The 27,557-nt window shown below is 46.4% G+C and overlaps 1 protein-coding gene and 1 long non-coding RNA gene across 3 annotated transcripts in view; one reads left to right on the top strand and one right to left on the bottom strand.

Moving 5' to 3' along the window:
- The window catches only part of UBXN11 (UBX domain protein 11), a 522,546-nt gene that overhangs the window by 382,867 nt on the left and 112,122 nt on the right, over window positions 1–27,557 (bottom strand). For both annotated transcript variants that reach the window (XM_073564590.1, XM_073564588.1), the window contains exons 5-6: window positions 21,381–21,438; window positions 21,228–21,307 (exon numbers count right to left, since the gene is read on the bottom strand). In XM_073564590.1, coding sequence (XP_073420691.1) covers window positions 21,228–21,307; window positions 21,381–21,438 — 138 coding nt within the window. The remainder of the gene's footprint in view (window positions 1–21,227; window positions 21,308–21,380; window positions 21,439–27,557) is intronic.
- LOC141077853 (uncharacterized) overlaps window positions 22,367–27,557 on the top strand; it is a 55,766-nt gene continuing 50,575 nt past the window's right edge. Inside the window, exons 1-2 of the long non-coding RNA XR_012227602.1 lie at window positions 22,367–22,407; window positions 27,455–27,517. This is a non-coding gene — a long non-coding RNA (uncharacterized lncRNA). The remainder of the gene's footprint in view (window positions 22,408–27,454; window positions 27,518–27,557) is intronic.

Here is a 27,557-nt window from a genome sequence, read left to right as displayed (position 1 = left end):
GAAGTCCCTGTCCGAGGGGTGTAGTAGTCTCCAAGTGTCGATAAGTTTGTGATCATGTAATGTCCTTCTAAGTCTACGTAGTGCTGCTAGGGAATGAGACTAAGCTCCAGAAGATGTGTCTACAGATGGGTCAATTGCGATATTGAGGTTGCCCCCCTGGACCAGAGTACCCTCCGAGAACTCAGCAACAGAATCCAAGAGACCCGCCAGTGCAGAGACCAGTCTGACATTAGGTAGATATACAGAGGCAAGAGAAAAGATGTGGGAAGCTATTTTCCCCTTTACCAACATCATTCTACCCATGTTATCTGTGCGAAAATCCTTAAACTCCCATGGGAGAGTCCGGGAAGTCAGGATACTCGTCCCTCTAGATTTTGAGTCAGGAGAACAGCTCCTCCTCTGGGAACCAATGAGAAGATATCTTGACTGGCTTGGCTGGTCTGGTATGTGTTTCTCGCAAGGAAGCGATTTGGATATGGGAATTTCTCCAAAAAATCGTCAGAATGGCTCTTTTGCCTAAACTATGCAATCCCTTTACATTAAGTGAGCCACACTTTACCTCCATCAGGATGGCATGAGACATAGTGAAAGCAGGCTGTGGTTCCCCGTGTGTGTATGGGGGGAATGGGAAAGTGGGAGGAGGTGTGGAGGTAAGAAGGGAATAGATAGGGGAAAAAGAAAAATACAAAAATAGGGAAAGAAGGTAGTTAATGCGAGGTGCTAAAAAGAAGAATAGAGGAAAGTTCCTCCACCAGTAGTACTGGTGAGCTCTCCGCACCACGAGCAAGACGAGGTCAAAGCTGTCAGGAACACCGCACTGTACTTGCTCACTGAGCCAGTGCGTGTGTCCTGAGTGTCAGGATCCTGTCAGCGCCGGCGTGCAGCCTCCGCTGAGCAGGGACTCACCCGCACTGTAGGGGTACCAGGGTCAGGTACAGCCAGAAAGTACCGATGCACAGGACCTGTGGATGCTGAAGTTTAGCAAGCAGACATGGGACCTACGGTCATGTGACTGCAAGGGGGCGGAGCTTAGTGTCCTGCTTAGTGAGATGGAAAGACACTATACAGAATTACTCAGAGTCAGGCAAAACGGGGTTCATACACAGAGATAGCCGTAACGTACCAAGGATGAGACAGAGCGGATAGTCAGGGCCAAGCAGCAGTCAAAACCAAACAGACATAGAAGGTACCAAGCAGAATCCAAAGCAATATCCAGAGAACAGACCGAGTCATACAGAGATTATCAAGCAACCAGAACACAGCAAAAACACACTCAGGGATAACCACACTATGCCAAGGGCAAGAGTATAACTGACAGGGAAGGGAGCGTCCTGAGGCTATAAGAAGCCTCTCCCAGAACCAGGGAGAGGCCACAATCACAGCCCCAGGTGTGCAGGTAAGCCTGCACCGGGATCACAACCTTTAACCCCAGAAATGCCAGTCATCAGCACTGGTTCCAGATATTAACCCCATGTGTGCGAGTCAAACCCGCACTGAGATCATGACAGTACCCCCCTCTCAACGGGGGGCCTCTGGACCCCCAGGCTTGCCCGGGTACTTAGCATGGAAAGCCCGCACCAGGCGATCAGCATGCATTAACCGGGCCGGTACCCAGGACCTGTCTTCCGGTCCATACCCCTTCCAATGAACCAAGTACTGTACCGACCGCCATACCAACCTGGAATCTACGATATGACCAACCTCGCACTCCACCTGCCCCTCGACCAAAACAGGAGAAGCAGCAGACTCGGAGTCTCCCCGGACTGCTTCAAAAGGTTTCAGTAGAGATTTGTAGAAGACGTTAGGGATCTTGAAAGAGGGTGGAAGGCACAGCCTATACGCCACTGGATTTTTTCCACAATCTTGTATGGGCCAATGAATTTGGGCCCCAACTTGGCTGAAGGAACCTTCAACTTAATGTTTCGAGTGGAGAGCCAAACCTTGTCTCCAACCTGAAACGTGGGCCCTAGTGTTCGTTTCCTGTCCGCGAAAAACTTATACCTGCCCTGAGACCTAGATATACTCCGCTGAACTTCTGCCCACGTATTCTGTAATCGCTGAACAGAGCCCTCAGCCCCGGGACACCCTGAGTCCAGACGAGAAAACTCACCAAAATGAGGACTGAACCCATAATTGATCAAAAAAGGAGTCATACCCGTGGATTGACTCACCCGACTATTGAAGGCAAATTCAGCCAACGACAGTGCATCGCACCATTCTGTCTAGCAGAGGTTAGACACCTGAGGATCTGTTCCAGGGACTGGTTAGTGCGCTCCGTCTGACCATTGCTCTCAGGATGGTATGCAGACGAAAAGGACAGAGACATCCCTAATTTTTTGCAGAAAGCACGCCAAAACTTAGCCACAAACTGCACACCACGATCAGACACCACATTCAGGGGTACCCCATGCAACCGGATCACATGCTGCACAAACAACCTGGACAACGTCTCAGCTGACGGTAGTGCGGACAGGGGTACAAAATGAGCCTGCTTAGAAAACCTGTCCACCACTACCCATACCACTGTATTTCCCTTAGATGGAGGGAGATTGGTAACAAAATCCATGGATAAGCGAGTCCATGGTCTTTCGGGCACTGCCAAGGGCATCAGCTCCCCTGCCGGCCGGCTATGAGAGCTTTTAGAACGAGCGCAGACCCCACAGCCAGCAATGAATTTTTTTATGTCCGAACCAAGGGTAGGCCACCAAAAGATCCTAGCCACCGCCAGACGTGTGGCTGAAATACCAGGGTGAGCACTCAGCTTGGATTCATGGAACTCCTGCAAGAGTTTCAGGCGAAGTTGCTCTGGGACAAACAACTTCCCCTCCGGCTTGGCAGCCGGGGCCCGCGACTGGGCCCCCTGAATCTCCGGTTCCAATTCAGATGAGACCTCTGCTATCACAACCCCAGGGTGAAGAATGGAGGACGGTGGCTCAGGGGGCGACATCGGCTGAAAACTGCGCGATAAGGCGTCAGCCTTCACATTCTTAGACCCTGGACGAAATGTAATCGTAAACTAAAACGGGAAAAAAAAAGTGACCAACGGGCCTGTCTGGGCGTTAGTCTTTTAGCAGACTCAATGTATGACAAATTTTTGTGATCCGTGATCACCGTAACCGGGTGACTGGCCCCCTCCAAAAAGTGCCTCCATTCTTCAAACGCCAATTTGACCGCCAGAAGCTCTCTATTGCCAACGTCGTAATTTCTTTCCGCAGCAGAGAACTTCTTGGAAAAGAAAGCACATGGCCTGAGGTTGGTTAGAGTGGCAGGCCCTTGGGACAACACCGCCCCCACCCCCACCTCAGAGGCGTCCACTTCCACGATGAATGGTTTGGACGGATCTGGCTGTACTAACACAGGAGCAGACATAAAGCTTCTTTTCAGGGTCGCAAAGGCCTCTTTTGCGAGCGAGGACCAGTTTCTCACATCCGCACCTTTACAAGTAAGATCTGTGAGTGGTTTGACCACCTGTGAAAACCCCCGAATAAATTTGCGGTAATAATTGGCGAACCCCAAGAAGCGCTGAAGACCCTTAAGGTCTCGGGGTTGCACCCAATCCGCAATGGCCTGGACCTTCTTGGGGTCCATGCGAAAACCCTCACAGGACACAATCCCAAAAAAAGACAATTCTTGAACAAAAAACACACATTTCTCCAATTGGGCATACAGATGATTTTCCCTCAGTCTTTGGAGAACGGTTCGTACATGATTCAGATGAGATTGACTGTCGTGTGAGTATTTCGTCTAAGTAAATGACAACAAAACGACCAATGAGATCCGAGAATACCACGTTGATGAAATTCTGAAATATGGCTGGGGCATTGGTAAGACCAAACGGCATGACTAAATTTTCAAACAGTCCCTTGGTCGTGAGGAACGCGGTTTTCCATTCATCCCCCTCCCAGACGCTTATCAAATTATATGCCTCCCGAAGATCCAGTTTGGAGAACCATTTTGCCCCTGAAAGTTGGTTACACAAGTCGGGAATCAACGGAAGGGGGTACGTATTTCGTACAGTAATCTTGTTCAGCTCATGAAAATCGAGGCAGGGACGTAAACAACCATCTTTTTTCTTAACAAAAAAAACCCTGCTGCCACAGGTGAGACTGAGGGACGTATGTGTCCTTTGCGAAGACTCTCAGCAATGTAATCTTTTATGGCCAAGCGCTCAGGGCCAGATAAATTAAACAGACGGGCTTTAGGCAATTTAGCCCCCGGGACTAACTCGATAGCGCAGTGTTGTGAGTTCATTTTCCCCTTCACCATTGAGGTCTGATGAACTCCCTCTTCTGGTGAAGGAAGGTAGTGAGGCTGATTACCAAGCACCTGAGAAGAATGATGACTGGGTGACTGGATATAAGGCAGCCGACGCCCTTCTGCCTTGCGGGTGATTTCTCTGAAGGGATTCTAGGAGACCAGTCTGATTCCTGCTCCTCTAAAGCTAAGTTTTCTGCTCTGCTTTTTGCATTTGTGTTTTGGTTTTGTTTTGCCTTGTTTTTCTGGATTTCTGCCATTCCCTTCTGGGGTGAGCTGAATTCCTTTTTGTTCTGTCTTCAGAAAATACCTGAGTACTGATATAGTCTTTTTGAAGCCTAGCGTCTTCAGGGCTTTTTTCCCTATCAGTCTGTTGGCTCTTGTTTTGATAGGATTTTGGCGGATTGCAGACAGCAGCTTTTCTATCCTGTCCTATTTAGTTAGCTTGGGCCCCATCATTTGCTCAGCCTATCTTTCTATCTGTGTGTTTTTTCATCTTGCTTCACCGTCATTATATGTTGGGGGCTGCCTATTGCTTTGGGGTCTGCTCTGGGGCAGTTTAGATTTCCCTTTCTGTCTTTAGGCTATTTAGTTCTCCGGCTGTGATCGAGGGGTCTAGGGCACCGTAGGAACCCCCCACGGCTACTGCTAGTTTTTGTTAATAGGTTCAGAGGTCTGCAATCCGATAGCTGCCAACTTCTCTGGTTTTCTGGACTTTTTGGCAAAAAAATTGATCAATTCAATTGAGTCACCCCGATTGCACTTGATGTGGTCATGCTCTTAATGTATTTAGGAGGCCGTAATGGCACAGTATTTATTAAAAATGTAGAGTAGGACCCCCCACATGAGATTGCCTTGGCGAGGCGGGGTGGCTCAATTGAATTGATCAATTTTTTTTGCCAAATATCTCATTTTTGAATACAGCTAGATATTATGTGCATATGCACTCCAATTTATGCGTTCTAACCTTAAGCAGTGCTGGCTTCCCCCCCTATTTCTTATTTCTGTTTTTGCCTCCTACGGTGACTCATTCATAACAGCGCAGTCAAAGGGTCTATGTGGCGGCAACGTCTCGGCCTCGCTTTCAGAGAACACATCTTCGAATTCTTTCAGGTACTCCGGAATACCTTCCAGCTCGACAGATGACACAGATACAGATTTAACAGGTTCAACCAATAGTGCAGACTTATCACATAACATCGAATCATTAAACCCCCACTGAACAATCTCCCCCGTTTTCCAGTTAATGACTGGGTTATGGCGTTGTAACCAGGGCATGCCCAACACCAATCCTGCTGGTAGATTGTCCAGAACCAAACAACTTAATTTTTCCACATGGGTAGCGCCCACTTTGAGTGAAAACAAGTCAGACATAAAGAGAATTCCCTCTTAAGTGAGGGGGGAGGAGTCAATGGCCACCACTTTGATCGGAACCTTAAGTCTAACTGTCTTACAGCGTGTGACCAATTGGGAGTCAATGAGATTGATGGATGATCCGCAGTACACGAAAGCTGTAGAGGGAAAACAACAATCGTCCACTAACAGTTCCACATGAAGCAACACCTTAGAAAACAAGGAAAAGGGTACCTGAGGGTCTGAGTAGTCTCCCAGCTGACTACCCAGACCTAGTCGTTTCCCGTCGACCGGGTTGAGGATGGACAATCAGGACACTCCCTTTTCCAATGTCCCGTTTTACCACAGTAGAAGCATAACTGCTTTTCTCTCGGCGTTGTCTCTCCTTTTCCTTCAGGGAGAGAGCCCCTACGTCCATGGGTACAAAAACAGTCTCTTTTCCACTAGGGAACAATGGAGTCTCCACCTGCATCACCCCCCCGGCCCGCAGCCTGCGGTCCATCCGGACGGCCTGGGTCATGGGGTCCTCGAGAGAGTTAGGTGGGGGATGTAATGCCAAGGCATCCTGTAACCGCTCGGACAAGCCTCTGCGAAAGAGTCCTCGGAGTGCGGCGTCGTCCCAAGAGACCTCTGCGGCCCAGCGGCGGAATTCTGTGCAAAACCACTCAGCCGAGTGTTTCCCCTGACAGACACTCATCACCATGTCCTCTGCCAATCACACTCGGTCCGGCTCATCATATATGTGCCTGAGGGCCTCAAAAAACGCATTCACAGACACTCTCTCAGGGGCAGTGGGAGGAAGGGAGAAAGCCCAAGCTTGTGGGGACCCTCTTAACAGAGACATAATGACCCCTACCTTCCGACTTTCGTTCCCAGAGGAACGTGGCCTCAAACTAAAGAAGAGTTTGCACCCCTCCATGAAGACCCTGAACTCCTTTTTGTTCCCAGAAAAAAAATCAGGCAGTTTAACAGGTGGATCAGGGGACACCAAAACAACATCACTCGCCCCACCCCCCAGAGACCCAGCAGCTAAAGCCCCTCGCACTGTCTCAGAAACCTGCTGCTGAGAACGAGCCAGAGCTTGCTGCTCCAGAGATAAACCCTGAAACATATGACTCAGATTTTTCATTTGCTCAGCAAGAGATTGTATGGGATCCATATTTCTCAGCAGAGAAAAAAAAAAACCAAAAACTTAATGGTCAGTTATAATGTCAGGAACACCGCACTGTACTTGCTCACTGAGCCAGTACGTGTGTCCTGAGTGTCAAGATCCTGTCAGCGCCGGTGTGCAGCCTCCGCTGAGCAGGGACTCACCCGCACTGTAGGGGTACCGGGGTCAGGTACAGCCAGAAAGTACCGATGCACAGGACCTGTGGATGCTGAAGTTTAGCAAGCAGACACGGGACCTACGGTCATGTGACTGCAAGGGGGCGGGGCTTAGTGTCTTGCTTAGTGAGATGGAAAGACACTATACAGAATTACTCAGAGTCAGGCAAAACGGGGTTCATACACAGAGATAGCCGTAACGTACCAAGGATGAGACAGAGCGGATAGTCAGGGCCAAGCAGCAGTCAAAACCAAACAGACATAGAAGTTACCAAGCAGAATCCAAAGCAATATCCAGAGAACAGACCGAGTCATACACAGATTATCAAGCAACCAGAACACAGCAAAAACACACTCAGGGGTAACCACACTATGCCAAGGGCAAGAGTATAACTGACAGGGAAGGGAGCGTCCTGAGGCTATAAGAAGCCTCTCCCAGAACCAGGGAGAGGCCACAATCACAGCCCCAGGTGTGCAGGTAAGCCTGCACCGGGATCACAACCTTTAACCCCAGAAATGCCAGTCATCAGCACTGGTTCCAGACATTAACCCCACGTGTGCGAGTCAAACCCGCACTGAGATCATGACACTAGCAAATCCAAATTGGACTTGCAAGTACTTTGGGGACACAGAAAACCGTGAGGCAGTGCCCCGATGGACAAAGGACATTAGAACATACATTAACTGAGCAAAATAAGATACAATTCACCTACAAGAACCCAACCCCAACTCGGGAAATATAACCTCAGGTTTCTTCCAGATTACAGAGTATTCAATTCTATCAGTCAGAACAGGGGGGAGGAGGGAGGGGGGACAAAGATAAGTTTACACATGGATATATTAAACTCAGGCATTTTAGATGAACAAAAGCATATAAGCCGCAGCCCCATGGGACAGGGTCCCAATAATTCCCTCCAAGTCTACCTCATCAGACAGGAGGGAGGAAACCTCATAATAGCCATACAACATTTGCAGCAGAGTGTCAGATGGGAGCCTCAGAGGGAGTGGAACTCATCGCAAAATCAGCCTTCTCCTTTTCCTCCATATGGGAAGAACGTCTGCCCCTATTCTCCCTCTCAGGTAGCGGCTGAGGACGCTCAACTTGTAGCCAATTTGGTACAGGAAATGGTGATGTATCCAAAAATTTGAACAAATCCTTGAGCTCATCTGGGTGTTTAAGGGTGAAGACAGAGTCCTCTCTCCGTACAATTAGATGGAATGGGTGGCCCCACCAGTACGTGGCCCCAGATTCCTTGACCTTTTGCAGTAGTGTCCGAAGCAGACGTCTCATAAACAAGGTGCGAGCTGAAATATCCGGAAACAAACGGATCTCCACTCCCTCTAGGGAGACCGGCCCAGATGTCCAAACTTCACGTATGATACTCTCCTTCTCTGAGTAGTGCATTCTGCACAGAACATCGCTGGGGTTCGAGCTGGAAGGTGACCCCTGACGTGTGACTCTATGTATCCTGTCAAAGACAAAAGTAGTCTCTGGCGCTCTTTGCATAATTTGGTTAAAGATGGCCATGACTTTTTGAGATAAGGTATCCACGTTCTCAGGTATACCTTTGAGGCGCACGTTATTGCGTCGACCACGATTCTCCTGTTCATCCAGTAACAGCATCATGTCCTGCATATGAGCTTGTGATGATGAGAGCTCCTGTTCCAGAGAAGACAGCCTCTCAGATAGTGATGCCGCAGCCTCCTCCACTGAGGCCATGCGAGAGTATAGTGTGTCCATATCACTTCTAAGAGCTGAAACTGCCTTTTCCTGAGAAGCTTCTCTCCTTGCTATCAGGGAGTCTAGGTCTGCTTTAGTAGGAAGAGCTTTAATCAGCTCCTGCAGGCTGTGGAAGTCAGACTGGGAGACTGCATGGACAGGGCTGCAGTGTACTAGAATCATAGAATCATAGAATCGTAGAGTTGGAAGGGACCTCCTGGGCCATCTGGTCCAACCCCCTGCTCAAAGCAGGATTCGCTAAATCATCCCAGTCAGATGTCTGTCCAGCCTCTGTTTGAAGACTTCCATTGAAGGAGAACTCACCACTTCTCGTGGCAGCCTGTTCCACTCATTGATCACTCTAACTGTCAAAAAGTTTTTTCTAATATCTAATCTGTGTCTCTTCCCATTCAGTTTCATCCCATTGCTTCTAGTCTTTCCTTGTGCAAATGAGAATAAAGTTGATCCTTCTACAAAGTGACAGCCCTTTAGATATTTGTAGACAGCTATTAAGTCTCCTCTCAGTCTTCTCTTTTGCAAACTAAACATTCCCAAATCCTGCAACCTTTCCTCATAAGACAGGGTTTGCAGACCGGTCACCATTCTGGTCGCTCTTTTCTGAACTTGCTCCAGTTTGTTGATGTCTTTTTTAAAATGTGGTGCCCAAAACTGGACACAATATTCCAGATGAGGTCTGACCAAAGAGGAGTAGAGGGAAATAATGACTTCACGTGATCTAGACTGTATGCTTCTGTTAATACATCCTAGAATTGCATTTGCCTTTTTTGCTGCTGCATCACACTGTTGACTCATATTCAGTCTGTGATCTATTAGTATACCCAAGTCTTTTTCACATGTGCTGTCACTTAGCCCTATTCCTCCCATTCTATATATGCTTTTTTCATTTTTATTGCCCAGATGTAGTACTTTGCATTTCTCCCTGTTAAAAACCATTCTGTTAGTTGCTGCCCACTTCTCCAGTTCATTTAAATCTTTTTGAATCCTCTCTCTCTCTTCTCTAGTATTAGCTATCCCTCCTAGCTTTGTGTCATCAGCAAATTTAATCAGTTTACCCTCAATTCCTTCATCTAAATCGTTGATAAAGATGTTGAACAATACAGGGCCCAGGACAGAGCCCTGTGGTACCCCACTTGAGACATTCTTCCAACTGGATGTGCAGCCATTTACGACCACTCTTTGGGTCCGATCACTAAGCCAGTTATGAATCCACCTAACAGTTGCCTTGTCCATTCCATACTTAGTCATTTTTTCAATAAGGATTGTATGAGAGACTTTGTCAAATGCTTTGCTGAAGTCAAGATATACTATATCTACAGCATTTCCTTGATCCACCCAATCAGTGATACCGTCATAGAAGGAAATTAAGTTAGTCTGACATGACTTATTAGTTAGAAACCCATGCTGACTCTGTTTAATCACTTCATTCTTATCCAGGTATTGACATACATGTTGTTTAATAATTTGTTCAAAGATCTTTCCTGGTATAGAAGTCAGACTCACCGGCCTATAGTTGCCTGGGTCCACCTTCTTCCCCTTTTTGAAGATAGGAACAACATTTGCTCTTCTCCAGTCTTCTGGCACTTCTCCTGTTCTCCAAGAATTTTCAAAGATTATGGAGAGGGGTTCAAAAATTTCTTCTGCTATCTCCTTCAGTACTCTGGGGTGTAATTCATCTGGACCTGGAGACTTGAATTCATTTAGGTTAGCTAAGTGTTTCCTCACTATCTTTCTGTTTATAGATATCCTGGATTCTTCTATTCCCTTAATAGGACAGTGAATAACAGTTGATGTTGCATTTCCTTTCTGAGAGAAAACAGATGCAAAATAGGAATCTAAAAGTTCAGCCTTCTCAACATCCTGTCTTACCATTTCATCATTTTCATCCTGTAAAAATCCTATAGCATCTTTGACTTTTCTTTTACTTTTGACATATCCCCAAAATCCTTTATTATTGCTTTTGACATCTCTTGCAAGCCTCAGTTCATTTTCAGCTTTAGATAATCTGATTTGTGCCCTGCAGGTTCTGCAGACAGCATTATATTCTTCTTTAGATATGCCTCCCTCTTTCCATTTTATAAACATTTACTGTGGCATTGCCTTGTGCCTGAGTCTCTCCCTGGCAACCTCCACCAGCTTTATCTCCCTGGTCCGCTGCATTTCTGATGTGCACTGTATCTTTGCTTCGGTGGGGGGTGAGTCACCCTACCCCGATGAGACCCGAACACTCCTTCCCTGACTCCCCACCGGTGTCTCCTCCGGCATTCCTCGTGGTCTCAAAGTGCTGGACGCCATTGCTGTTGCGGTTGCTGGCTTCCCCTTCGGCATACCGCTCTGTATCCTGAGAGTCAGGGCTGTTTCTTTGTGGTGGGAAGGGACCAGAGTGCTGCTGGAACTGGTTCTCCTTCTTCTGGAAGCACACATGGATCCCATGGGTGAGTTAAAGTGAAGTATATTCTCCCTGTCCCCGGATCACTAGGAAGCAGCGTCTTCACTCCATCACGGCTAAGCCACGCCCCCCGGGAAAGTCATTCTTAAGGCAGCTTCCATCTCTGAGCTCTGTACAAAACACAAACCAACCGTACAACTGCCCGGAAGCACTCAGGAAAGAAGGTTTAATCATAATCACAGTCGCGGATTCTTTACTGTAAGAGCAGTGAGACTATGGAACTCTCTGCCATATGATATTGTAATGAATGATTCCCTACTAAAATTTAAGTGGAGACTGGATGCCTTTCTTGAAAAATATAATGTTACAGGGTATATATACTAGATTTCTTGATATTGGATGCCTTTCTTGAAAAATATAATGTTACAGGGTATATATACTAGATTTCTTGATATTGCTTTGATCCAGGGAACTAGTCTATTTGCCGTATGTGGAATCGGGAAGGAATTTTTTTCCCCAATGTGGAGCTCACTGTTTGCTACATGGGTTTTTTTTGTCTTCCTCCGGATCAACATATTAGGCTATGGGTTGAACAAGATGGACTTAACTTCTTCATTCAACCTTAATAACTATGTTACTATGTAGATGCCAACAACAGCCATTCATCAATTAGCAAATAAAAACTCATCGTACAAGAGAACACCATGAAAATCAGTAAAATATTAATACAAGCAAAATAATACCCACATTCCTTATCCCACCATCACAAAGACCTACACTCATTTTAGACTGCACTGCAACCACAGCTACGCCTGTGACTGCAATGCACTTTCATGGCCTCAATACGCCTCCGTGCGCATCCTGGGGGAACATACAGTGATCCTCACCTGTAACACCAGTCACTGCATCACAATTGTAAAAAAAAAAAAAAAAAACAATTTTAATGCAACTGGAAATGTGTATTTAAATTCATGCATTCAGAAATGTGTCTAACCTAAGTATTACTGGTCTCTGGCCACACATCATTTCTGGCAATATAGCGTTCCTTCCGTATAATCTCATGTTGTGAGATGGAAGGAAAAGAAGCAAACTGTTGTAAACTCCACACTAGAAAGAGCCAGCACAATCAGCACAGGTACAGAGAGAATATTAAAGAGTTTGTCCAGGACTTTAAATAATATGGGCTTAAATAGTTACAGGCAAGTAGTTGGTAAGGCTAGTTTCACACTAGTGTTCAGGAGGGCTGCGGATGGCAGCCTACTTTCTCCTTCCTTCTTCCGTAAAGCTCTGCCTACTGCCGCATGCCTTCCAGCATTTCCCTGCGTACCTATCTTTAACATTGGGTACGCAGGGACATGCGTTGTATGCGGCGATGCGGCGATTTGATGTGTGCAGCGACCTCACGGAAACGCAAAATTTTGCGTACCTAGTGTTAAAGATAGGTACGCAGGGAAACGCTGGACGCATGCGGCAGTAGGCGTACCGTGGGCAGAGCTTCACGGAATAAGGAAGCAGGAAGTAGGCTGCCATCCGCAGCCCTCCTGAACGCTAGTGAGAAACTAGCCTAAGTGACTGCCTGTTTTCGTTTAGAGTGGTCACCAACCGCTCCTTTTAGAGATTTAATTGCTCCATGTAATAATAATAATAATAATCTTTATTTATATAGCGCCAACATATTCCGCAGCGCTTTACAGTTTAACAGTTTCAAAACACAAGTCATAAGTAACAACGCTAACAATACAATAATTAAAGCAAAATAAGACGAAATAAGACGACCCTGCTCGTGAGAGCGTACAATCTACAATGAGGTGAGGGAGATACAGAGTACAGGTGTGTATTTACAATGGTGTATTTACAATGAAGGTCCAGCCATCTTGCAGGAGTGAAGGATGGATGGAGATAGTGAATGGGCTACGCACGCACACTTACACAGAGAATGACTTTGATTAGTGAATGTGATAGGCCGCTCTGAACAGGTGTGTTTTGAGGGAGCGCCTAAAACTATGCAAATTGTGGATAGTCCTGATTTCTTGGGGTAGAGCATTCCAGAGGATAGGAGCAGAACGGGAGAAGTCTTGGAGTCGGGAGTGGGAGGTACGGATTAGTGCAGAAGTTAGTCGAAAGTCGTTTGCAGAGCGCAGCGATCGGCTAGGCCGATAGACAGAAATGAGAGAAGAGATGTAAGGGGGTGCCGCACTGTGGAGAGCTTTGTGGGTGAGAACAAGTACTTTGAATTGGATCCTATAATGAATGGGCAGCCAATGTAAGGACTGGCGAAGAACGGACGCGTCCGAGTACCGATTACCCAGATGGACGATCCTGGCTGCTGCATTGAGTATGGACTGGAGAGGGGATAGTCGAGTGACGGGGAGGCCAATTAATAGAGCGTTGCAGTAATCCAGGCGAGAGTGGATCAATGCAACAGTGAGGGTTTTTGTTGTTTCCATAGTGAGAAAAGGGCGGATTCTAGAGATGTTCTTTAGGTGTAAGCGGCAGGAGCGGGCAAGGGATTGTATATGGGATGTAAAGGAGAGATTGGTGTCAAACATAACACCCAGACAGCGCACCTGCTGCCGGGGTGTTATTGTGGTACCACCCACGGAGAAGGAAATGTCAGATTTAGGGAGGTTAGTAGACGGCGGGAGCAGAAGAAGTTCAGTTTTGGAGAGGTTGAGTTTCAGATAGAGAGCGGACATGATATTGGAGACTGCGGACAGACAGTCACTGGCGTTCTGTAGTACAGCGGGGGTAAGGTCGGGGGAAGACATGTATAGTTGTGTGTCATCAGCATAAAGATTAATTGAAACTGCAAGGAAAAAAGCGCAATAGGGTCTTATCTGAGAAAACCAAGATTTCAAACAATAAAATATACTCACCGTATATAGGAGAGTAACAGGCATAAAGAACACGGTCAGCTTGCTGCACATCCAAATGACCACGCTGTGGCCATAAATCTTCTGATTCACTAGATGTCATGTCATCCCCTGAGGAAGAGGTTTTTATGACCTCGAAACGCGTTGGGAAATAAATTTATTAAGCACACAACTTGTGAGGAATGATGGTCTGGCAGCGCACGTTTTAATCCATAAAAAATCCTACTAGTGAATCATCAGCATAAAGATGGTACTGAAAGCCAAATCTGCTGATGGTCTGTCCAATTGGGGCCGTGTAGAGAGAGAAAAGAAGGGGGCCAAGGACTGAGCCCTGAGGTACCCCGACAGCAAGAGGAAGAGGAGATGACGTGGAGCCAGAGAACAAAACACTGAAGGAGCGGTCAGAGAGATAGGAAGAGAACCAGGAGAATGCAGTGTCCTTAATGCCTAGTGACTGGAGCCTAGAGAGTAGGAGATGGTGGTCAACAGTATCGAAAGCTGCAGATAGGCCAAGAAGAATGAGCAGAGAGTGGTCACCGTTACGTTTTGCTGTCAGAATGTCATTGGTCACTTTGATGAGTGCAGTTTCAGTCGAATGTAGGGGGCGGAAGCCGGACTGTGAAGGGTCTAGAAGGGAGTGAATGGAGAGGTAACGGGTAAGGCGGGAGTAAACTAGGCGTTCCAAAAGTTTAGAGATGAAGGGGAGATTGGAGACTGCTCTGTAGTTGTTTGTGCAGGATGGGTCGAGAGCAGGTTTCTTTAGTAATGGAGTAACGATGGCGTGTTTGAAGGAGGATGGGAAAACGCCCGAGGAGAGGGAGAGATTAAAGATTGTAGTTAGGTGGGTTGTGACGACTGGAGAGAGAGACTGAAGGAGATGTGAGGGAATGGGGTCGGTAGTGCATGTAGTCGGACGAGAAGAAGAGAGGAGTCTGGAGACTTCTTCTTCTGTGATGGGATCAAATGTGGAGAGTGAGCCAGGGGAGTTCATCTTGGCTGCTCTGTCTACAACAGCGTGCAACTGTCGATATCATGGTGATGGACAGCCTGCTTCCACACTTAGGCTGCCAGGAGACAGCTGTCAATCAGCATGACATTGGCAGTCATGCCTCATCAGCAGAGCAGAGCAGAAGAAAGGCCGCTGCTCTGGTAATGTTACTGAAGCCGCTGAATCGACTGGCAGGAGCGGTCAGTGATCATTTTATGCCAGCAGAGATCGACGCCTGACACAACAGGCAGGTAGGTAGCAATCACCTGTCTGTTAGTCTTGGATAACCCCTTTAAAGTGTATCTCCAGTTACACATAAAAACTATCATACAGGAGGCTGTATGCAAAACCATTTTAAAAATCACTTCAATTTTGCATTGTATAATACTGTCTTCTAGATTTTCATCGCTAGTGCTGTAAAATTGAATACAATTGTATGGTGGTAAAAATGAAGCCTACTGTGTAAGACTTCACTGACAATGGGTCGTTCTGCCATTACAAGCAATATTGCTAATGAAAATGGTTTAGAGATACGTTTTAAGTAAAGGATTCCAAACGATTTGACTGTGCTTAACGTACAGGCTCTTCCTGGTGTAGAACTCTGATAAATTAGCTACCTTCCACCTACAGCCCTCTCTCCCCTCTCATAGCACAAGTCTCACACACTCAGAGCAACAGAGACAGCAATAGATGGTCTTGTCAATTTACTGTATAACAATAGACAAATTATTTAGAGAGATTTTTGCATATTTACAGTGATGCTGACCAATCATAGGCAGCAACACTCAAAGGAAAGATCACAACCCCCATAGCTTAGAGCAATGAGGTGTAGCCGCCGACTTCTCCCCTTCCCTTGTTCTCCTGGTAAATCTCCAACCAGCTCCTCAGGGTGCTTTCACATTGCGTTTTGCCACTTGTTCGTTGATCCCGTCGGGGATTATGTCCGACCCCTTCACAAAACGGGATTCTGACTTGCATAAATTTGAGGCATACATGCCTACTGGAGGCAGACACGGGTGGCAAAACACATTGTGAAAGCACTCTTAGTCTGCACCGTCCTTCTGGGACAGGTACCACCTGAATACATAAAGCGCAGACTGCACTGATAACACTAGCACTGCATTGTCTATGAGGTCTCCATGGTAGAAGTGCAGAAGGACTTGTCATGATGTCCATAAGTCCTTCTGCCAGCCTGAGTGTGCGGTCTAAATAAGCCCTTCCTGTACATTACACAGAATTTGTGGAGCCATTAACTGGAGATGAAAAGATCAGAATTGTGACATTGGTGGATATTAAGCTCTTTCCGCAACAGGGCGTACAGTTACGTGTTATTGTGATTACCTGATTTTGATGTGGGCTCACAAGCTAAGCCATCCTCTGCCACTAACAGTGGCGCGTGGAGCAGAGCTCCACCCACAGCTGTTAACTGTTGCTGTCAATCTCTGATAGCGACATTTACAGTGAACCGGCAGGTGGGGGCAAATCATTCTATGTGCTATGTTCTATGGGTTGCCATGATGAGCAGGGGTCATGCTTGTCACAACGATTCTCCTGTGAATGCGAGCTTCTGATTGGTGTTCATAAGAGACTGCGATTTGTGCTATACACAGTGGTATATATAATACAACCGATCAGACGACAGTAGGTTCAAGTCCACTAAGAGTCAATACAATGAGAGGTGAAAATGAAATGTTTTTCAAAAAGTGAAAAAAAAACAAATAGAAGCTCAAATAATCAATCTTTTCCCCCATTAAAAAAAATTACGTGTGGCATTGTTAAGGTAGTAAAAGAATGTTCTATCAAAACATGAAATTAATTATTGTGATCTACAAAACTCTGTAATGACAAAAAAAAAAAATCAGATTTTAGAGGCAATCAAATCACTGTATGCACCACAAAATGGTATCAATAAGGACCGCAGCTAAGGGTGCAAAAAACAAGCTCTCACACAGCTTCATGGACAAAAAATGAAAAACGTTACAGACCTCAAAATATGGTGAAACAAGCAATTTAATTTTTTTTTTATTTTTGTATTTATTCACAACCTTTTTAAAAAAACAAACAAAAACAGTACATGTTTGGTATCCACATGATTGTACTAACCTGAAGAATCAGATTGCCAGGTCATTTTTATAATAAACCATGTAAATTAAACACTGAAACGGCAGTTTCTATTTCTGCACACTTGGATTTTTTTCACGCTTTCCAGTATATCATATACTAAAATGAAACGTGTAATTTAAAAGTACAACTTGTCCAGCAAAAAAAAGACCTAGTATGGTTATGTCAATAGCAAATAAAAAGGTTATGGGTCTTGGAAAAAGAGGAAAAACAAAAAAAGAAAAATAGCCATAACACAAAGGGGTTAAAGTCTATTCAGTGATTGGCATAAAAGTGATTGGTAGAAAGTAAGAGCAGCACAGCGTGCACTGATGGTAGGGGGTATATGAGCCAACATTCATTCAGTGACATCATTTTGTAGTAAACTCTTGGTTACAGGATATAATGAGGTTCTGCAGAATTTGAGGTGTATTATGAAGTGCTGCTGGTGAAGACTTATTTAGACTGAGAGAAGGACGGTAGTCATGTGACCCTGATGACATCATTGCAGTTTCTTCTGCACTTCTACCCATGGAGACTGCACAGATAATACAGTGCAAACACATGGGCCATGCACACAGTGAACAAGTCTGTAGGACAGTGTCAACACCCGCAAAAGACTGAAACATTAAAAAAAGTATTTTTATACGTTTGTTTTACTGTGCTTTTTTATGTTTCAGTCTTTTGGTGGTGTGAACACGGTCCTACAGACTTGTTCACTGTGTGCATGGCCCATGTGTTTGTATTTAATTGGTTTCTTGTTTTGCATGATTATGGAGGTTTTCCACCCCTCCCTTTTCGGCCATGCACATAAAGGTCGTCCTCTGCAGCGTGTCCACATTGGACATTACCTGTCTGAATCCTGCTCATATAGGTACTATACACATGACCAGGTTTTTAAATACATCAGTTAGAGACTGCTCTGATATGTGTTACCTTGACGTTTGGTAGAGAGCAGCTTAGTATACATTTTTTGCAAAAAACGTATCAACCAAATACCCTGTTTTTTATCATCTTTTTACTAGCACTTGCTGTTTACTATTGCTTCTTTATATTCTTTTTATACAGATAATACAGTGCTAGTATTCTCAGTGCAGTCTTTACTTTGTGTGCTCAGGTGGCCCCTGACCTACGAATGGGGAGCAGAAGCCCCTTCCCCTCTGGTGCAAACTAAGTGGCTGACTGGAGATTTACCAGGAGCACAGAGCAGAGGCATATCTAGGGTGAGCCGGCCCCTGGGCGCAGCCGGCAGGGGCGCACCGTAGAGCGCCTAATGCAGCGATCCGAGGCATCACCCCCGGTGTTTGCATTTTGCTGCCCTCAGACTGGGAGTCGGACGTTCTCTAGGCCAGCTGTCAAGCTGACACCTGGCTCAGAGACAGTGAGGTGCACCGGTTCCCATTGATCAATTGCACTCCAGTATAATTGACAATCTGACAACTGGGTCAGGGAGACGTCAGCAGCATGATCACGCTGCTGGCGTCAATCGATAGCGTGCAAAGCACATCGGTGGTAAATGCTCCAGCGGAGTTGAAGACACCAAAGATTCAGTGTAACGAGGGGAGATTTCATCTGTGGGGGAGAGATTTCCTATGTGGAGGTGGGAGATTTAGTCTGTGGGAGGGGAAATTTCCTCTGTGAGAGGGGAGATTTCCTCTGTGAGAGGGGAGATTTCCTCTGTGAGAGGGGAGATTTACTCTGTGAGAGGGGAGATTTACTCTGTGAGAGGGGAGATTTACTCTGTGGGCAGAGATTTACTCTGTGGGCAGAGATTTACTCTATGGGCAGAGATTTACTCTGTGGGCAGGCAAATTTACTCTGTGGGGAGTATGTTGAGTGGGGGGTAGGTCTGGACACAGTATGAGGAACGGAGGGAATATACGAGTGAAAGGTGGGTGTCTGAGGAAACACTATGGGGGGGATGAGTGAGGGCACAATATGTTGGGGGTGGTGGGGGTGCGGACACAGTATGAGGAACGAGGGGGGGGTACAAGTGAGAGGTGGTTCCCGGCACAGTATGGTGAATGTGGGGATTAATGTAGAAAGAATCGGGAGGATGGGTGCGAATGCAGCATGGAGAACAAAGGGGTAATGTATGCGGAGACAGCATGAAGAGAGAGTTTGGGGATGGGTGTGGACACAGTACGAGTAGAATGGGGAAAAATGTATGTGGACACAGTATGTGGAGCAATGGTAATAGTATGTGTGTGAACACAGTATGAGGAGTCATGGGGATGGGTGAGAATGCAGTATGGAGAGTGAGGGGATAAATATATGAGGAGACAACAGGGTGATAGGAGAGGAGACAGTATGACGAGGGAGGGGGAACTGTGTGACTAGACTATTGAGGGAAATAGTGTGAGGTGACAGTATTGGCGAGAAAAGTGTGAGTGGGCACAGAATAAAGACTGAGTAGTGTGGGGGAGTATAGCATAGGGGAACAATTTAAGGCCACAGTCAGAAGTGGGGAGTGTGACAACAGGGTACAGTATAGAAACTGAGCCCTATAGGGAGGGGGCACAGAGTGGGAGGACAGTGTGTTGAGGGGGCCCAGTATGGAAAGTTGAGGGTAGTGTTGAGGGCATATACCATAAGAGGGAAAGTGTGTGGGTCATATTTTGTGCACGGAATATAGTGAGGGGAAATCATTTATTAAGTGGCTCAGTGTAGGGCAAATATTTTTAATCAGGAGCATTATATTGACACTACTATTTTTAAGGGCATTGTGTAGGGATGTGCTGCTGAAGACCGGAGAAGATGGAAGTATGCAGAGACGAGCGGTGGATGAGAAAACTCATCATGGCGTCTAGACAAGATGAAGATAAAAAGAAAGAGAACGACTCCAAAGACAACATCATCTATAAGATACCTGGATGTAATTTTTCTTGTGATACTGACTAATTTTCATACTTTTTATTTATGTTAGGAGCAAAAAAAGTAGTTATCCACGAGTCTATAGTCATTCTATGTGACTGCAGACTTCTGAATTCTCACGGTGCGCACTTCACTCTGTCAGAATTCTCTCATGCCGGCAATTTGCATACATTTGGGCATGTGGCGACTAGACATGTGTGGCCTCACTCAATGAAAGGGAATTGAGGGAGGCCAATTATGCCTAGTTGGAATGTGGCCAGAAGTATACAAATCGCATACCTGTGCTGACTAGACCGTCCACTCAGGCCACTGGCAAGTGAGAATCCTAAAAGTGTGCATGCACTGCACACTTTTAGGATTCTCCCTTGCTGTGAAAATTCAGAATCCTGCAGACACAGAGCGACTGCAGACTTTCATCTCAAACCTGGACAAGTCATATAATTATAAAATAAAGCCCTGTAGCATTCCAATCCAAACAGCGTGTTATACACTCACTGTCAGAATTCAGCTCTGATTGCTGGTTCCAGCAGTCTACCTCCTTGCAACTTCACTCATATGTGATTTTCATACTTACGGTCACGTGACTAGCTTTTATTAATGCCTCGCTCACTTTTTCAAATTGCATATATGCTTGGGGGTGGGGTGGGGGTACCAAACTGAATTCTTTCCCCGGGTGTCAGAAAACCTAAATACACCTTTGGCACAGGGGAGGGGAGAAGCTGCTGCCACGTAGACCCCAATGGTCTAAGCTATGGTGGGGAAGTGTTTTTTCTCTAGTGTGTTGCTGCCTGCGTATGATTGGTCATCATCATAATGGGAAAAGAAGTACACACCTCAGTGAAAACTATATAATAACATCTACTTGCACTTAAAAGTAAACTGATTAGGTGCCAAGGACTTTGATTGCTAATATCTCCACAACAGAGAGGCAAAAGGTATGCAACTTAAAACATTTTTTTCCACTCTGCAGCGTAATGCTATTACATTGTCTGTCTAGCTCAACAGAAAAAAATTGGTGAAAGGTCCTTTATAAATATAATAAGTTGTTTTTCTTTGAACAATGTCTATTGGATTCTACACAAAAAAAAAACCCAATGCTTTAAAGCTAGAAGAGTCTTTCCCAAACCCTGTCTTCACGGCCCCCAACACATCATATGTTTTCAGGATTTCCTTAGCACTGCACAAAGGAGAGAAGTTGTGGCAGTTTCTGGTGCCTTACTAATAATTCCATCACCTGTGAAAACTAAGGAAATCCTGAAAACATGATCTGTTGCAGGCCTTGTGGACTGGAGTTTGGGAAACACTGGGCTAGAGGAACAGTGATAGACATACCTCCATCTCATCTACTTTCTTCTGCAGTTCCTGGCATTTTTTCTCAAGGTCTTGCACTTGATTTTTCCCTTCTGGATGGTCTATCATCAAAAGACTAGTCAATAACCTCATCAGTCACCCCTATTTATAGATATGAATAAACAAATATCTCACCTGTCCCCCGTGTTTGTAATTTCTTAATCTTCTGTTCCAAGGCCGAAATCGCTTGATCCTAAAATATGAGTCACTTCACATTAATGCAAGTTGTATCAAACTCCTATGTCCAGTGGTTTTACAAATCAGTTTGGCCAACACCTTCAAATTCATTAGGTAAGCAACGATGGTTACATCTACAGCAATCCCAAAACAAATGTGCTGATGAAGCTGTATCTTCCGAAGAATACTATATCCTGCCTCTATATCGGCCATATAGAGGTTGACTACACCCATGTGATCAACTTGGAATTGGTAAAGGTGTACAAACCTTCTGTACCATTTACAATCAATGTCGAAAATGGAAAACGGTTTGTCAACAGGTCACAGATATCTTCGTAAGTGCAAAAACCAAGCTATGTGTCCTTGAGTCACATATTCAGGAAAATAGGGCTCGATTCATTATTGTATTTGAGGTCATCAATATTCCTTAAATCAACCGATGTTAAATAGTAGAGGTGCACCCATTCAATAACAGCCACACAATCCCACTGACCCAGGTCATGGGTTTGGGGATAAGAACCCAGTGCAAATACCATGCTACTATTAATACTGGGTAAGAGACCCATATAAAATGTAGGTATCACTTACTAAAAAATGACAAGAAATAGTATAACCAATCAGTATAGAACTGTTAGGCGTTGGGTTCCTGCCACTGCACAGCAGGAATCCAGAGCCTTGCACCCAGTGGTCTCCCATTCTTCTTCGGCCGCAGTGGAGCCTGCTCAGCAGATTCGTCGGTCCCGGCGCTCTGGCCAGGCCAACTCCGTGGGTTTGCTTGCTGCTGCCACCTCTGGCACAGCTATGACAATGCATGCTGCTCAGCAGCAAGATTCTCCAGGGACTAAGTCCTCATGTCGGGCCACTGAGCATGCCCGTGGAGTGATCTCCCATTGGAGATCGAGGGTCATGTGCTCAGGTCCTGCTCGTGTTCGGTTTGGCCCATCCGAGAAGCCAGGAAGGTTCCGGACTCCCGTCGCTATAAAAGGTTCGCATGGCCGCTCGCCCATGCGCTAGTATAGACTGTATTTACAGATTATGTGGAGTGAGTGATGTATGCACGTATGAATGTCTCTGGTGAATGACTCATTAAGAAACCCTTACCCTTGGTTCGCATGTGTTGTGCAGCCTAGCCTGCTAGCGCCCAGGCTTAGGTGTAGGTAGGGCTAAGGTTGAGTCAGGCATCTGGCCTCACCAGGGACTCGGCACGCCTCAGTGCGCACGCTCCATAGCCAGCGTCTATACCGGCGCTCGCAGCAACGACACCACGAGTTCAGTGGGCATAGGACTCTAACCCCGTGTCCTTGGGGTAGAGTTCTGTGGCCGTACACTGTGCGCTGTTTTGACCGAGCTCTATGAGGTAACAGGCTCCGGCATCTACTTTCAGCGGTGGTGCGGCTCTGTGCAGTAACAGAGTTCGCCCTGTTCACATTGGGTGACGTAACCCATGTGTGACTGGTTTCACACCGCTTAATTCTTCCGCCATTACTTAGCAGCAGTGTACCGCCTCTGCACGGTGGACCCCAGGCTGCGAACGCACCTACTATTATTTTATAATTTGGTGCGTTCCGCCAGCCCTAACATTATACTAGCGCCAGGGTCTGGCTAGTAATGGCGGATGAACAGCGACTGCTGCAGTACATCCGGCAGCTGCAGGGCAGGTTGGAAGCTCTCGAGCGTTCAGTCTCAGCTGCGGATGTTACTGCGGTTGCTGTTCAGGCAGCCACAGAGGCTGTCTCCCGTGTGACCACAGCCATCCCTGCCCCACTTTGTCCCGCCTCCCGCTGCCCGAGAAGTTCTCGGGTGATAGTGCTTCTTGTAGGGGTTTCATAAGCCAGTGCTCTATACAGCTGGAGCTGCTGGCCGCACGATTCCCCTCTGAGCGGGCTAAAGTGGGATTTATTATTTCCCTCTTGTTGGGCAGGGCTTTGGAGTGGGCCACACCGCTGTGGGAGCGTGGTTATCATGTGGTCAGAGTGTCTCGCGGTTCTTGGACACTCTGAAGCAGGTCTTCCTGGGGCCACGAGTCACCCATGACACCGCGCTCCGGCTGCTGGCATTATCCCAGGGCTCGTCCATGGTCAGCCACTTTGCCATCCAGTTCCGGACGCTGGCCTCTGGGTTAGAGTGGCCAGATAAGGTCCTCATTCCGGCATTCTGGAGGTTTGGCTGGCCATGTGAAGGACGCTCTGGCCACCAGGGAGATTCCCGCTACACTGGAGGAGCTTATCACTGTCTCCACTCATATTGATCTTCGCTTCGCCGAGCGAAGGTTGGAGCGGGCCCAGTGTAGGCAGAGGTTTAGGTTGGCAACTAGCTTTGCTAAACCTCTGGAATCTTCCGATCGGGCGTCCGAGCTTCCCGTGAGGGATCCAGGCCCCGGTCCGCTCGAGCTCCTGTGAGCTGTCATGTTTGCCGGCAGTCCGGTCACCTTGCCAACCGGTGCCCACAGCAGCTGGGAGAACGCTCGCACCTAGTGGCCGTAGGAGGCGGCGCACTAGAATCAGCGGCGTTTTCCTCCAAGCTGTCTTTTAAGGGGACACTTGAGGTTGATTCTTCCACTCTGGCGGTGGAGGTTTGCGTGGATTCCGGGGCAGAGGGCAATTTTATGTCATCAGCCTTCGCTCAATGGCACGCTATACCTCTGGTTATGGTGTCTACACCAGTCACCGTCAGAGTGGAAAACGGCGCCACTCTACCCTCACAGATAACCCACCAGACCGCCCTCTTGTTACTCTCAGTGGCTCCATCTCATCAGGAGTCGATATCCCCTCCTCGTCATGCCCGAGGGTATTGACCAGGTAGTTCTAGGGGTCCCCTGGTTGCGGTACCACTCCCCCCATATAGAGTGGTCTTCAGGGAGGATTATTGGGTGGAGTAAATCATGTGAGGGTAGATGTCTGAGGGAGTGCGTTTAGGTTGCCTCCACCGAGGTTCCCGCAGATCTCTCCTCGCTCCCCAAACACTATCGACAATAAGCGGACGTGTTCTCCAAAAAGGCGGCGGAGACCCTTCCACCGCATCGCCCCTATGACTGTCCTATTGACCTCTTGCCTGGTGCTGAGCCTCCCCCGGGTCGATTCTATCCCCTATCTCTCCCGGAGACAGAGGCCATGTCTCAATACATCAGGGAGAATCTGGCAAGAGGATTCATTAGGAAGTCAGTGTCACCAGCGGGGGCGGGATTCTTCTTCGTCCAGAAGAAGAGTGGGGAACTACGTCCTTGCATTGATTAGAAGCAGCAAAAGGAAATCAGTGCATAGATGTCCAAGGTATGATAAAATCACAAATCTTTATTAGATAACACAGGTAGAAAAGCACAAACAATGACAACCAAAGGGTGACACAAGCAGAAGCAGAGCAAAGGGGTATACAGTGTCAAAAACCTCCCTCTGACCCTTATCGTGAGTAAACACCTGGTGGTAAAGATTTTTAAGTATCCAAGTATAAACCCCCAGTATATAACAGGCAGACCAGTGAAAAGCAGTAAGGGGTAAAGTCCCCAGCTGGACAGCCATATAATCAGGGGTGAGGTTACAAAGACACAAAAGCAAGGTAAACATACCAGGAGGGGAGAGGGGAGAGAGACTGAATCCCAAGCTCAGCTGTCCCCGACGTACGTTTCGGAAATGATCTTCCTTCCTCAGGGAGCGTGTCAATAGGTTGTTAATTGCGGTTTAAATAGGGGAAGTAAAAACAAGCACCAATCATGAGGGGTGACGCTGACCAATCCCCCCACATCCCCCATCGCTGCCTGGGCTGGCGCTGATCAGCACGGGGCCCCATGACGTCAGACACCAGACCACAGCAGACGGGGGCGGGACAGGAAGCGTGTCCACCCACACATGTACAGGAACAGGAAAGACGGCCGCGGCCATCTTGGATATGGGCAAAAGGCAGGAAAACTGCCAGAACTGTGAAGGGGAATAGTGAGCGTCCCTGAAAAGACCTTACAAGATAGAAGCGGGCTGAATAGCGCTACAACTAATGAAGTACCCTAATATAACAATGTAGTAATGCATCACCAATGGTATACAAATTAATTAATATATAGGGGAGCGCAAATAGGGCATTATCAAGAAATGGAAATGTAAACTAAGTGTATAAATTACACCTGGGCAGCAAGAATAATCGATGAGAGGCAGAGCACATAATATTACAGAGTTAATAACAATAACCAGTGTTCAGTGCCCATACCTATCATATATAATCAAATACATGATTTTAAATACATAAAGCCGCACAAAAGCTGTATACGTGTCGATATATACATCAGTATACACATCCATAATATTGAGCCATAAAATACACCTACATATTGATACAGCGACGTCATTAGTCCAGCATTCATAATAATGAGATGGAGAAAAGAAAAAAAAAAAAAAAACGCCAAATTCTCCATTCAGAGTGTGCCATAGAGTAAACTGGCACATAAATACAGAGGCATTATTAGTCCAGCATTCATAGCATTGCGATGAGGGAAAAATGAGGCCTTGAAACCGCCATATTCTCCATACAACAATGGAGGAGTAGATGTATCTTCATCTTCCCAAGTAGGATATCCATCCAACCCAACAAGGAAAGACACAAGAAAACCATCAGACAGGTGCCTGCAATTAAAACTGAAATAAAAACAAATGTTAAAACCAAAGACACAAAGAGTCACCCAACTGGCAGCAGCAAAAAAGGGGATAGAGAGGATAATCATAAAAATGGAGCAAATGACAGACTCTCATTAAGACCCCTCGGATGAACCGTTTGCAACTTCCAGATCCACCTGGTTTCCAATTGACCCAGCCTTTTAGATAGGCCCCCACCTCTGATATCTATTCTCAGAGCCTCGATGCCACGCACTTTAAATAAAGATGCGTCACATTTATGATGATCTTTGAAGTGCTTTGGAATAGTTCTCAGGGTGGAGTCATCCATGTGGTCCCGTGCCGCCTGGATCCCCAACACATGCTCCCGCACACGGACCTTTAGTTGGCGTGTTGTAAGGCCAACATAAATAAGATCACACGGACAGGTGGCGTAATAAATTACGTATCTTGTCGTGCATGTGATTCGTTGTTTAATGGTGAAAGTTTGATCACCATCCGAGTTGGTGAAATCATTGCATTGCAATATGTTGGGGCAGGCAACACAGTGACCACATGGAGAACAAACAGCCCTGAGAGTAAAGGAGTCCAGGAATGAGGGTCTAAGACCACCAGAATAGTGACTAGAGACCAAATGGTCTCTTAAATTTTTTGTCCGTCGAAATGCCAAAGATGGTTTTTCGGTGGTGAATTTGTTAATGACTGGGTCAATCCGGAGTATAGGCCAAGCCTTTTGTAAAGCCGTCCGAACGGCATTAGATTTGGAGTTGTAAGTCGTAACGAACCTCACAACCTGCCGATCCCTAGACTCAGTAGATGACCCCATTTTATACAGTAAATCTTGTCTAGAAGTATGTTTGGCACGATTAAAGGCTCGCTTCAGTGATCTACGGCTGTATCCACGATCTAAGAAGCGTTGACGGAGCTCATTGGCACGATGGAAGAAAGTTTCATCCGTCGAACAAATACGACGTAATCGTAAAAATTGTCCAACTGGGACAGATTTAATAATATGTTCTGGATGAGATGACGTGGCGTGAAGTAAGGAGTTGGTAGCCGTAGTCTTTCTGAAGATGTCCGTCTGTAAAAACCCGGCAGGGTCCCTCCTAACAGTAACATCTAGAAAATCCAAAGCCTCTGAACTATACGTAAATGTTAAATGGATGTTACGGTCCATTTAACATTTACTACGCGATCATACATTCCATCCGTATAGAAGAAACGTGATCCATCCCAAGCGTGACAATAAGGTGATTAACTTAAGTGAGCTAAGTCTCTCCGATGCCGATCTGTGTCTCCTCGGCAGGGGTCTCTCCTTCAGTCCAGCCTCTCACTTTGACCTTTTTGGGACTATTAAGGATGTACATCTTTTTGCTAGGTCGTTGCTGTTCAAAAGGTACTTTGATTCTAATGATGCTTCTACATTGTTTTCCACAGAGGAGGAACAGGAGACTTTGAGGATACTTGAGGAACTCTCCTTGGAAAATTGCCCTGATGGAGGTAAGATCCCTCCTTCAATTCGCCCACGATCAACTAAGTT

This window comes from Dendrobates tinctorius, unplaced genomic scaffold, assembly GCF_039654945.1.
Source record: "Dendrobates tinctorius isolate UK_male_01 unplaced genomic scaffold, ASM3965494v1 ptg000015l, whole genome shotgun sequence".
Lineage (NCBI taxonomy): Eukaryota > Metazoa > Chordata > Amphibia > Anura > Dendrobatidae > Dendrobates > Dendrobates tinctorius.
This window is presented reverse-complemented; position numbering and strand designations above follow the sequence as displayed.